Source organism: Berghia stephanieae, chromosome 1, assembly GCF_034508935.2.
Source record: "Berghia stephanieae isolate SIO BIC M18660-M18661 chromosome 1, UCSD_Bste_1.3, whole genome shotgun sequence".
NCBI lineage: Eukaryota > Metazoa > Mollusca > Gastropoda > Nudibranchia > Aeolidiidae > Berghia > Berghia stephanieae.
Window position 1 is genome coordinate 90,922,916 of NC_088360.1, and position 13,305 is coordinate 90,936,220.

At 37.0% G+C, this 13,305-nt stretch overlaps 1 protein-coding gene across 1 annotated transcript in view; it reads right to left on the reverse strand.

Annotated features, from left to right (window-relative positions):
- Nucleotides 1-1,446: 1,446 nt before the first annotated feature.
- Nucleotides 1,447-13,305, reverse strand: part of LOC144961479 (structural maintenance of chromosomes protein 2-like) — a 45,180-nt gene continuing 33,321 nt past the window's right edge. The window contains exons 20-25 of the mRNA XM_078894654.1: nucleotides 10,386-10,580; nucleotides 9,732-9,932; nucleotides 8,686-8,811; nucleotides 6,800-6,951; nucleotides 5,048-5,195; nucleotides 1,447-3,651 (exon numbers count right to left, since the gene is read on the reverse strand). Of these exons, the coding sequence (XP_078750780.1) occupies nucleotides 3,466-3,651; nucleotides 5,048-5,195; nucleotides 6,800-6,951; nucleotides 8,686-8,811; nucleotides 9,732-9,932; nucleotides 10,386-10,580 (1,008 nt within the window). The 3' untranslated portion in view covers nucleotides 1,447-3,465. The remainder of the gene's footprint in view (nucleotides 3,652-5,047; nucleotides 5,196-6,799; nucleotides 6,952-8,685; nucleotides 8,812-9,731; nucleotides 9,933-10,385; nucleotides 10,581-13,305) is intronic.

Here is a 13,305-nt window from a genome sequence, read left to right on the forward strand (position 1 = left end):
TAATCAATCCAATATGTATTATTTTCAAATATATAGTAGTATCTAAATACATCTTGTGTAGTTCAAAGTGGTCAAAATTCATTCCTGAACTTCCTTTTCATCAACTTTCCTCTAAAATTTTGTTTTAAAAATGAAAATTTGGCCATAAAGGAATCAGTGAAATTGGTTTAGTTTGAGTTTGTGTAACAGGTTTGCTTTTTAAGCACCACGGGAGAAGTAGCTCCATTCTCAGCAGCCAGCCAAGAAGACACAAACTGGCTCAGGGGTGAGAATGACTGGTCACAAAAAAGGAGGAAATTTTTCATCGTGAAGATCATGACCCATCCATGCGACCATAACCTATAAATTTGAATTTCACTAAAAGTTACTGAGATGCAATCCAAAATTTGTCTCGCAGCAATTTCTGACAAGACTCGATGGAATTTCAAAAGTTGAAGGTGTATACAACAACATTTGGTGGTTGCATGTTTTTGTTTTGTTTTTGAGGGTTTTACGGCGCTTGCAACACATATAGGTTATATCAGTGATCAGCACCAGTAAAAAGGAGGAAAATGGGATAGTAAAAAGTTCTAGTTCTAGAATTACAATTAAAGCACCCAAGAAAAAGTAAGACACAGGGGAACTGGGAACAAATAGGGATCAGATATAGATTCCAAGAGCATACCACCAATCATGGGTGCCAGTGCCAGTTTTTCAGTTCATGCCGGAATTCCGGTTTCGTGATATCTCGAAGTCAAATACCTCCGGTTTCAGTGTTTTGAGTAAAATAACCTGCGAATATTTCACTATGTATTATAAGTTGGTTTTAAAATCAAATTAATTTCCTCATTGTGTCAATACGTTTGCTGTGTAATCATTTAATAATGGTATAAAAACGGTGATGAAATAAGAGTAAAGTTTAGGCCGCATTTTCAGGTTTGGCAAAGTGTCGAGATTTTAGTTCCAGGTTTCAGCACTTCTTCCTGCTGGCACCCATGCCACCAATGTACTTGAGATCACCTCTCAATCTCATCCGGACACAAGCACAAAATCCAACAAAGAGGAATACACTCAAATGCTTACATTATACATTCAAAATAACAAATATAATACAGTGGAAACCTGATATAACAGGGATGGTGGGACCAGAGCAAAAGTCCTGTATAACCGATCCCTGTTACATCAGAAATAAGCACATAATTGACTTTTTCAAGTGATCTAATACATTGATTACCTCCCTTGCCAAAAAACTGCACGCGACAGGGATTGTGCGCAATGTAAATTATAATAGGCCTACATGGTATAGATCTAAATATAACTTTTTCTTTCTCCTTTTTTTGTTTATTTCAAACTTTATTATTCATCAATGAAATAAAAGACAAGTGGGAACCAGTTGGCGGAAGATTCTCAACCCCTGCTGGCTACAATTGAAAATCGTAATTATGATAAAACAACAAACTCGAATGCTCATGTTTTAATTCACATTTAATTAAAAATTACATTGTGGTACCAATAAAGAAGAGATTATAGAAAAATAAAATAGTAAAAATACGGTAAGACCACTATTTACAAATACATTGAGTGTAATAAATTCTAATTCTATCCAACATCCCTATCCAAAAAAAAAAAAGAGAGAGAGAATTGTATCAAAACAACTGTTTTGTCTGATACTGTATCATACAACTTTCCCATATTATCATCAAAACAAATATGTATGACTCAAATGATCATACAGAATCAAAGTTTTGATATTTATCCTACAATTGTGTATGATTGCATTATATGTGCAAAGCCGTGTACTATGATAGGTATGTAGTCAAAAAAAATATTTCACAAAGTGTTGATGCTTTAACATGTAAGAAACAAATTCTTTGTCAATAAACATATCCTTTACAATCTAATCCATTACAAATGCGGTTATTGATTGCCTCTGATTTATTGATGTTAATGTTCTTTTCAACTACAGTGCAACACACATTCCACACGGGACAGCTGAAAAATTTCATCGAATCCCGTTTTGATGAATATGTGAAAACGGCTGTAAGACAAGAGACAGAAACTGCGATATAGCCTACTGTACAATTATTGGTACTATGCCCTGAGGAAAATAGATACAGGGGGGGGGGTAATAGATACAGGGGGATAAAAGATGTAGCAAGTGTCTCCCTGCCCACTATGGGAGGTCAGGAACCCCACCCAGCCAGATGGAAGTGCAAGGCAATTCTCATTACATTCACCAACTGGAAATAACGTCCCAACACACAAACCTATGTGTAACCTGACACGTTTATATTTATAGTCTGATTGATACAATTTTATGAAAACTAATCATTAAAATGGCGGGCCAAAAACAAAGAGCTGAGTGACGTCAATTTCATTCCTTCTTTAGATGCTGTGCGCTTGGCTAAGAAATTCATAACATTGTGTAACTTGAACAATTATAGTCTGGTTAACACAGTTTAGTGAAAATGACACCAAAAATGGAAGGAAAAAATAACAAAGACCTGAGTGTCGTCAACTTCGTTCACTCTGTATGATCTCAATGTTTGCGCATCCTCTTTGATGGTAAAATAATGAATATCATTCACTCCTGAGTTAGTGGCTTTAAAAAGAAAACACCACCACCCGGGACAACATGGATGTGGGGGAAGCATGGGGGGGGGGGGGGTACTCTTAAAACTATAGCCTGAGTCTATGGCTATCTTTCATTAGTGTGTCAACATACAGTATTGTGATAAATATTCACATATTGTGGGTCTGATTGTTTTGGGTCAGGCAAGCACTTAAGATGGCTATGCCTAACACTGACCAAAAAATTTTGTCACATAGAAAAGGTGATCACAAGTTTTAAAATATGAAAAATGAGCTGTTCTGTTAGTGGTGTTCAATGAAAAAAAAATGATTCCATTGGTTGAGATATTGAATACAACTCACAGTAATCAACTTTTCTCTTTCGGATCATCATCTTGTTCTACCTTTTAAATTTTTTTGGTCAGTTTCAGGGTATAAGTATAAGTCACAAAGGCTACGGCACAGCACAACGCAACTTGCTCTGCTCTGTCTCTCTTAGTGGCCAATGTGTTGGCCCTGAGTCTCAGTTTAGTTAGTTGAAACCTTGTTTCTGGATGCCGTGAAAAAATTTAAGACAACGATGGACATAATTTGGGAGTTCTGTCCTTGTTCATTGAAGCTGTGAAGAATGCATGTTCGAGGAACGCGTGTCGCACTGTATTATTGTTTAATAACATACATTCAGTGAAATCCTGATAAAATCAATACCACTGGACCAGAAAGATTGGTTGACTTTATCCAGTATCAAAGGAATACAGATAAATAACAGAGAATTTGGAACTTTAGGCAGAAGTTGACTTTATACAGATTCCACTGTAATTAGTATTAAGTGATAGAATGTGTTTTTGTAAAAAATATCATGTAAAATCTATTCAAATTGTAAACAGGTTTCATCAAATAAAAATGACTTCAACATTAAACTTTCTTCTGTTTTTTCCGTTGGCCACTGACGCCTTCATTTTCCTTATCTGATGATGAGGAGTGTAGAGCCTTCTGAGCTTGTACATGTCTGGTGACTGTAGATACTCCATCAACAAATTTGGTGCGATAGAGGACATTGGCATTGCTGAACATGCCATCTTTGAGAGACACGACAATAAACTGTATAGAAAATCAAAGGAACAAAGTTTCAAATTAAAGTTTTAAAAATCAAAATCACAATTTAAAAATACAGTAGAATTACTTTAAACCGAAATTGTGGGGACCTTCTATACCATTTCGGTTTAAAGACATTTTGGTTTAAAGCAAGTTCCCGTTTTGCGATGTTTTTCAACGTTAGTAACTATTTAATGAATTTGCACATTTAATCGTATCATGGGTTTCCCCTTAAATGGAGTTGTTGAATAAATGCCGTCTTTGTAACCTTTTAAAAAATTTTTTGGGGTGTGTTTTAAAAATATTTTTGGGGGTTTTCGTTTTCCAATCAAAGTGTTGAAAGAGTTCGGGATGCTGTGTTCTTTACATATCTCCTTCTTGCTCAACTTTTTTATCATCGACTTCACATAGTATTTTGATTTTAAACCCCAACGTGTAAGCACAGTGATTTCTTTTAGTGTAAATGTAAAGCTAAAATAAGATCGAAAGTTCTTGTGCGATAATTGATAATGAATGATGCGCAACTACTCAGAGGTGAAGTGAAATGGAAATGAAAAGGCATGTCAATGCTAAGCTGTCTACTACACATCTCTCTTTTGTTGAAAGCCATCAGGTTCAAAGGCCTAATTACATAGAACCCTCCTCCCCCCCCCCCCCCCCTCTCATACACGCATATTTCAACAAAGTGGAAATGAAATGGCATATCAATGGTAAGTTGTCAACCCCCCCCCCCCCCACCCCCCTACACACACACACCCACCCAGCCCCTTATTGTCATGTTGAAAATCCAAAGCATCAACACATGAGCGAGAACATCTCGCTTGCGTGATTCTATACCCCCACCTCTCCCTCTTTCCTCATTTTTCTCCTGCCAGTCACCCGTTGTCTTCCTTTTCCAATCTGTGCAATTGTGGTGTTGGCCAAGCCCAAGTTCAGCGATTGAAGTGTTTGCCTACCCCCATCCCCACCCCACCACTCACTTTCATCTTATAGGTACTTACGCTCTTTGTTTATTATCACCGGGCATTATTACGTGTGGCCACCTTTCCAAATTTTTGAAAAGAAAGAAAGAAAGAGAGAGAGAGAGAGAGAGAGAGAGAGAGAGAGAGAGAGAGAGAGAAGGGAAGGTGCTCTCAAGTTGTTTCGGTTTAATTAAATTATTTGCGGTTTAAGGTATTTTTCGGTTTAGCTTCTTTCGAGTTAAAGTAATTTTACTGTATACACTTTACTCTGTATAATGATTCAAACAGAGGAGTATGGAAATGAGAATTGTCCCAGCCAGTGTCACAATAAATGGAATTCGCAAAGAGCAATTCAATTTGATTTTTATTGAGAATTTTAATTATCATTAAAATAATGATTACAAGGAAACTTAAGCATGTCATAACAAATTACCACTTACTTGTGAATTTTTAAAATGTGACTTGATCATCTGACCAATGTTTTGTGTATGAGAAAGATCCAAGGCAGCATCAACTTCATCCAGGATGTAGATAGGGGCAGGTTTGAACAGCAACATAGCCAGAATTAAGGATAACGCCACAAGAGATCTAGAAAGAAGATTTTTTTAAAGCAAACATTTTTAACATTAGGCACTTTAAAAAAGTTCTTCAAATGAATGATTTGCACTGATATGGAAGATCACTACTTCCGTCATTGTTGAAATATGAATTTGAGGTTGTGACAAAATGTAAAAAAGACGATATTTTGAAAAAAAATATATGAATAAAATTTCTTAAAAACTAGTATGCAGCACAAATTCCTTGACCTCATACTCCTCATCTTTAATACCCCTCATACTATACTTAATTCCAGAATTTATCAATCTATTTCCGTTATAAGTTCCATGTTCCATGAAGTTTGATTTTAAATTTCACCCACCCATTCACTTTTTAATTCTTCATATCTGTAACACTTTGTCTCAGTTCTCTCACTGTTATTATTCAATGCAATTGTCACATATTGCCATGTCAGTCATTACTTGATCAAGTTACCAAATTAATGAGAAGATCAAATTCTCTATTCCTATCCACAGTCTGAAGACAATATCATCACACCCCTATCCTATGACCCTCAGCACAAAGCAAACATTTGATGGGTAATCGATTACTGTTCCTATCAGTCATTGCCATCCTCATCCCATTACTATTTCCATATACCTGCCCTAAGTCCCTCCCCACCTCTCTTTATCCTGAAAAGTCAAGGAAATGAAAAACCTTAATCGAATGACTTGATACTTACTCTGAAAAGGTCTGTATAAAGCGGTGATACAAAGCAGAGAGAAAAATACAAGAAACAATCAACCTGCCTCGACTGGAACCGAACATCAGACCTCCTGATTACCTGTCGGACGTGTTACCATTACACCTAAGAGGCTACCCAAACGTTTGGGACAACTTGATGCATATATTCTTCTCAAGAGTACACGTTTCCATTGTGAACCCTTACTTTGTATCATAAGTAACATACATTGAACATGAAAGGGTTAGAACAAAGACATGAGTAAACCAATTTTTATTTTGAAAGTATCAAAGTAATAAATTAGGGAGTAGGCAGTTGGTGTAAGATAAAAATCTGAAAAGGTGTGTTTGAACAGTACCAGAAAAAAAATGACAGGAAAAATAATCATCTTGTTTGACTGGGGATTGAATCTCACACCTCCTGATTATCGGCATAGAAGCATAAGTTGTCCCAACTATCAGGTAACCTCTGACCAGTAATCGAGAGGTCTGAGGTTTGATCCCTAGTTGTCCTTCAGACCCATTAGGCACATAGAGCTGGAGTTTATCCCAGTTTCTGTGGCATTAGATGAACAATATCAATTGTTTGCTCCCCTTTGGATGTGTCGCTGGTCTACTCCAAAGTATTTTCCACCAGATCTAACATACCTAGCTACCCAATCACAGTTGGGTGGACAAAGGGATCAGACTAAAAAACTTGATCCTGGTCCCTTAATGTGAAATAGATGCCCTATCAATTGAGTTATCAGAATCCCTTGTTAATGAAAAGCATTTGCAATATTAAAGGAACCCTTATATATTTAAAAAAAAAAAAACTATTAGAATTCTAAAAGTTCTGAACTTCCTTCTCTTCCCTCTGTTATTTCTAAATTTGCAACAACCCACCAATTCTTTTTAAAAAATCATTGGCTTACCTCTGGCCACCACTTAGTTCTCCCAGTGATTCTTTCCAAACAGCTCCAAAACCAACTTTAACTTCAAGGCCATCTAAAACAGTTTGACCTTCTGGTGGAGTTAACTTTGCTTGTGTTCCAGGTAGGAGTGTAGAAAATATAGATCCAAAATCCTTTCATTTAGAAAATAAATAAATTTCTTTGGTAATAATTGAAAACTCAGTTTTGATTCACAAAATAGAAAGGAACCTTCCATCAAAAAGTGGATTTGTAGGTTCGAATCATTCCTCAGACAATTTTCTCTCTCTGATCTTTTTTATCAGCCACTAACCTAAACCCTTTGACTAGACCATGTGGCAAGGGCATTTTTGCTTGTGTCTGGTGTAGTGGGACAAATGGAAAATTCTTTTTTTCTTTTGTTTGAAAAATACAATGTTGAGGTAAAATTTCAACTCCAGTTTATTAACAGAGAAGAATGGTGTGGACGTTCTGGTTTTTTTTCTTTATTAACAGACAGGGCGATTGATAAGAAATAGAATACATAACATAGGGTAGTAATGATAATTAAAACAATTAAATGCATGGCTTCTCTTCTTAATCAGTAAAATTCACAAAGATGGTATCTCCAAATTGTTGTTAACTGTTTTCTATGATATGTTTACAGGTGAGGGACCCAACTTAAAGTGTTCATCCTTAAGGATAAGAACCCCAGCACCAAATCAGTGATGATCCTATCCCCTACCCCACAATCAAAGAAAACGTGAAGAAAGTGCTGTGAAGAAAGTGCTTTGAAAAAAAAAAAAATTATAATTTTTAACATCATAGAAAGATAATAACAAATAGTCACGTTATTGAGATACCATACCATCTTTGGGAATATTACTGAAGTCACAGATCTAGGGACTGAGGTCATGCATATATTCCATAGTCTTAATTACCAAGTTTCAAATTTGAAGAATTTGTGACAGTGTTAACTTAAATAGAATTTTACATCTATCATAATAGCTTTTACTTTTTAGAAAAGAATAAGGCAATGAGATGTGGGGGTATGGGTCTTGTTTGTTTGTTTTTTTTTTTTTAAAGGGTTTTACGGCGCTTGCAACACATTTAGGCTATATCAGCGCCAGTAAAAAGGAAGAAAATGGGATAGTAAAAAGTTCAAGAATTACAATTAAAGCACTCAAGAAAAAGTAAGACCTAGGGGAACTGTGAACAAATAGGGATCAGATGTAGATTCCAAGAGCATACCACCAATGTACTTAGTTTAAAATCACATATAAGTCTCATCCGGACACAAGCACAAAATCCAACAAAGAGGGATTCACTCAAATGCTTACATTATACATTCAAAATAACAAATATAATAATACATAACAGAGAGATGATTTACAAGGGAAAAAAATATCATCTCCCAAAACAATAACTAAGCATTTGACTGTTTCCCTCCCAGCTAGGACTCCGGCCAGGGCCAGGATAAAACCAAGTAATCTCATTCCAAGACAAAGACAGAAAGCATGTTGGAAAACAGATATAAGGGGATAGAAGACACAGTATGTAGCCCCTGCCCACTATGGGAGATCAGGAACCCCACCCAGAGGTATGGGTCTAAATTGACATGTACTTATTTGCAGGTCTGATAACCGGAATTGTTATGGTCTAATTGTTGTAATGGAAATACTTTCAAACCAACGAAAAAATATTCTCCATTTCAGCAATGTTAAATCAAGCCCATAATTATGTATTCGGTTATTAATCCTCTATTTTCTTTCACTTTTGAATCACTACTCCATACCCCTCATGAGCATACACGTGCTTGCTCTGTTTATGTATTTTCGTGAATTTTTCATTTGATTATATATCAAAATAAAAGCTGTATCAGTATCAATCACCAATAAAATATAATTTACCTTATTAACTTGCTCCCATGCTTTGATGAGAGCTGCCTTCTTCTTTTTATCCAGTTCTTCAATGACAGAAGCAATCTTTGCTTTATCATTAAGTACCACTCTCCTTTTCTTCATTAGATCATTGTACTGAAGATGATAAAATCATTTTAAATGTTATGTAACACAATATGAGGGGGCAGAGTGGCTCAACAATAAGTACTTGGTTCAAGTCCAACCAGCATTGCTGTGTGGCCTTGTGCAGGTCATTTAATTACCTTAGCTCAAAAGGACACTGTTCTCATGACAACCCACCTGGAGTGATTATTAGTACGCAAATATCAATTCCACCCTAGAGATTTTAAAAATTTAACTTTAAAAAAAAAACAGATGAAAGAAAATAACATAAACATCAAGTTTCCAACTTGAGTCAAGGTAATTTTAAATAAGTAGGTTAGAATTATATGTTTGTTTGTTTTTTCCATAAATCTTAAAAATCCATTTATTCGTCCAAAAGAGAAAAAAAATCTATCTTCAGAATCTATTCTTAGGGAAGACAGGAATAAATTTCCCCCAACATCAAAAAAAGAAAAGAAAAAGAAAGAAAAGATAATAGCTTAAACCCTGGATAAAATCAGGTTTCCATGCCTTCACTTGGAGTCATCATGTAGTTGGGGCCATTAGAAATTTTTTACCATCTGCTTAACGGTACCAAATTTGAAAAACTTTGTAGGCTTTATGGCTCTGCAGGACTAACTGCGTATCATCATATTTAAGAGTCTATTTATTGTTCTTTTTCTTGATTGAGCCTAACAATTTGCAGGTAAGGTTCAATTTGACCAACTTCAAATCAAATTTAACAGTTTTCACCAAAGTGGTGTGGCATTGAAGCTTGCATCTTATTGCTGCTATTGCTCTCTTGGTGAAAATGGTTATACCTGTAGTTCCCACCAAATGAATATTGAAAGAAATTACAATTTGAAAGAAATTGTTACACATTAAACGCACAACTGTGATTATGACATGCAGCCAATTAAGGTAATGCCATCATTCAAGGTCTTTTTACAAACCTGTTCTTCAGCTGATCCAAGGAGATTCATGGCACGAACATTAACATTCTTTGAAAGTTTATTCTTAGTGTCTGTCAACTTTTGTATCTTTTTCTCTGCCTCCTTAGGGTCTTGAGAGTTAAAATCATAGATTGTATTGGGCTGACCAAAGAACCTATGTTCATCAGCAATCCAATCATACTGTTCGAGAAGGGCTTCCACCTAGATTAAATTGAAAGAAGTAAAAATTTAGAATCAAAATGATCTGTGAAACAATATCTTTATCATAATTCATTGAGAATGAATGGGGACCTTAAAATAGCAGTCTCAATTAAACAAAGTTGATGAAAAAACCCAAACTGAATCAACCCAAAATACAAGATTTCCACCCTTATTTCTAATTCTATGAACCAAATTGGTATAGTGTAATTCAATTTAGTCTCGTATTCATTACTAATACAAATAATAACATTTTCACCAACTCTAAAACTTTGTTGAAAAAATCTGATGCTGAAGGAAAAAATACAAATTTAGCCACTTATGAGGAGAAAAAAAAACATTAACAAATTTACCAATTAAACCTGTATTAACAAATATGTTTAAAAATATGCATTTTCAAACAAGCTGTCAAGCATGCTTATCAATCTTTACAAATGACAGGTCTGTAATACTTACATATTTATTAGCATCTTTTGCATCTTTTTGAATCTTGGCAGACTGGTGCTCCAATTCCTGCACTTTAAGATCACACTGATTAGATTCCTTGTTCAGTTTACGTTTTTCATCATCTTGCTTGGCCATGTCCTGGTTGTAAGCTTTCAGTGTCTCTTTTTGCTTATTCAAAGCTTCCTGAGCCTTTTTCACATTAGCCTTGAGGAGAAATAATTCAGAGACGCCAACTTTAAATTTGGCTCACAGGAGTTTCAGGCACCACTCGTAGGAATTTCAATGCCGAAAGAGGAATTTCGGCACACAAGAAAAAGGAATTGGAATGGTATTGTGTTTACATATTATTGTATTGTTCTAAATAGATAACTGATTAGAATTATATTATGATACATAAACACATTGCCAAATACAATCCAAAGTTTCCTTATTTCAAATGAAGTAAAGCTCCAAAACCTAATGGTAGACTTTGTAGTACTGTTGGTAGGAGGATGATGTGGTGTTGGTGGTTGTAGTAATAATGGTAGTGATGATGAAGATGTGATAATCGTTGTTGTTAGTGGTAGTGATGATGATATGGTGGTGGTGGTTGAAGTAGTAGTGGTAGTGATGATGAGGTGGTGGTGGTATAGTGGTTGTAGTAGTTGTGGTCGTGATGATAATGATGTGGTGGTGGTTGTAGTACCGGTGGGTGATGAATATGTGGTGGTGATGGTGGTTGTAGTACAAATGGTAGTGATGATGAGTGATGGTGGTTGTAGTAGTATTGGTAGTGATGATGTGGTGGTGATGGTGGTTGTAGTACAAATGGTAGTGATGATGATGTGGTAGTGGTGGTTGTAGTAGTAGTGGTAGTAGTGGTAATGATGATGTGGTGGTGGTGGTTGTAGTTGCACTGGTCGTGATGATGTGGTGCTGGTGGTTGTATTAGTAGTGGTAGTGATGATGATGTTGTAGTGGTTGTAGTAGTGTAGTAGTAGTAGTAGTAGTAGTAGTAGTAGTAGTAGTAGTAGTAGTAGTAGTAGTAGTAGTAGTAGTAGTAGTATAGTAGTAGTAGTATAGTAGATAGTAGTAGTAGTAGTAGTAGTAGTAGTAGTAGTAGTAGTAGTAGTGATGATGATGATGTGGTAGTGGTGGTGTGGTTGTAATAGTAGTAGCAGTAGTAGTAGTAGTAGTAGTAGTAGTAGTAGTAGTAGTAGTAGTAGTAGTAGTAGTAGTAGTAGTTGTAGTAGTAGTAGTAGTGATGACGATGTGGTTGTGGTGGTTATAGTAGTAGTGGTGGTAGTGATGATGTGATGGTGGTGGTTGTAGTAGCAGTGGTAGTGATGATGATGTGGTGGTGGTGGTTGTAGTAGTAGTGGCAGTGATGAAGATGAGGTGGTGGTGGTGCTTGTAGTAGTAGTGAGGATGTTGTAGTGGTGGTTGTAGTAGTAGAAGTAGTGATGATGGTTGTAGTAGTATTAGTGGTAGTGATGATGTGGTGGTTGTAGTAGTAGTGGTAATGATGATGTGGTGGTGGTGGTATTGTAGTAGTGGTGGTTGTAGTAGTAGTGGTAGTTGCAGTGATGATAATGTGGTGGTGGTGGTTGCAGTAGTAGTGGTAGTAATGATGTGGTGGTGGTGGTGGTTGTAGTAGTAGCAGTAATGATGATGTGGTTGTGGTGGTTGTAGTAATGATGTGATGGTGGTGGCTGTAGTAGTAGAGGTAATGACGATGTAGTGGTGGTGGTGGTTGTAGTAGTAGTGGTAGTGATGATGATGTGGTGATGTAGTAGTGGTAGTGATGATGATGTGGTGGTGGTTGTAGTAGTATTAGTGGTAGTAATGATGATGTGGTGGTGGTGGTTGTAGTAGTAGTGGTAATGATGATGTGGGGGTGGTTGTAGTAGTAGTGGTAGTGATGATGTGGTGGTGGTGGTGGTTGTAGTTGTAGTGGTAGTTGCAGTGATGATGATGTGGTGGTGGTGGTGGTTGCAGTAGTAGTGGTAGTGATGATGTGATGCTGGTGGTTGTAGTAGTAGTGGTAGTGATGATGATGTGTGTGGTGGTGGTTGTAGTAGTAGTGGTAGTGATGATGATGTGGTGGTGGTGATTGTAATGGTGATGGTAGTGTGGTAGTGGTAGTGATGATGATGATGGGGTGGTGGTGGTTGAAGTTGTGGTAGTGGTGATGATGTGGTGCTGGTGGTTGTAGTAGTAGTGGTAGTGATGATGATGTGGTGGTGGTGATTGTAATGGTGATGGTAGTTGTAGTAGTGGTAGTGATGATGATGATGTGGTGGTGGTGGTTGAAGTTGTGGTAGTGGTGATGATGTGGTGATGGTGGTTGTAGTAGTAGTGGTAGTGATGATGTGGTGGTGGTGATTGTAATGGTGATGGTAGTTATGGTAGTGGTAGTGATGATGATGATGTGGCGGTGGTGGTGTAGTAGTAGTGATGATGTGGTGATGGTGGTTGTAGTAGTAGTGGTAGTGATGATGATGTGGTGGTGGTGATTGTAATGGTGATGGTAGTTGTGGTAGTGGTAGTGATGATGATGATGTGGTGGTGGTGGTTGAAGTTGTGGTGATGGTGGTTGTAGTAGTAGTGGTAGTGATGATGATGTGGTGGTGGTGATTGTAATGGTGATGGTAGTTTGTGGGTAGTGTAGAGATGATGATGATGTGGTGGTGGTGGTTGTAGTAGTAGTGGCAATAATGATGATGTGGTGGTGGTTGCAGTAGTAGTGGTAGTGATGATGGTTGTAATACTAGTGGCAATGATGATGATGTGGTAGTTGGAAAAGGGGGGGGGGGGGGGGGGGGTATCCTTGGAACAAATTGACCTCACCGGAATTTGACGGAAGTTGCCCGGAGCCCGGAATTTTTTGCTCCAGACCGGAGTTTTTTCCGGTGAAACCGGAGTTTTGGCATCACTGAATAATTGAGCG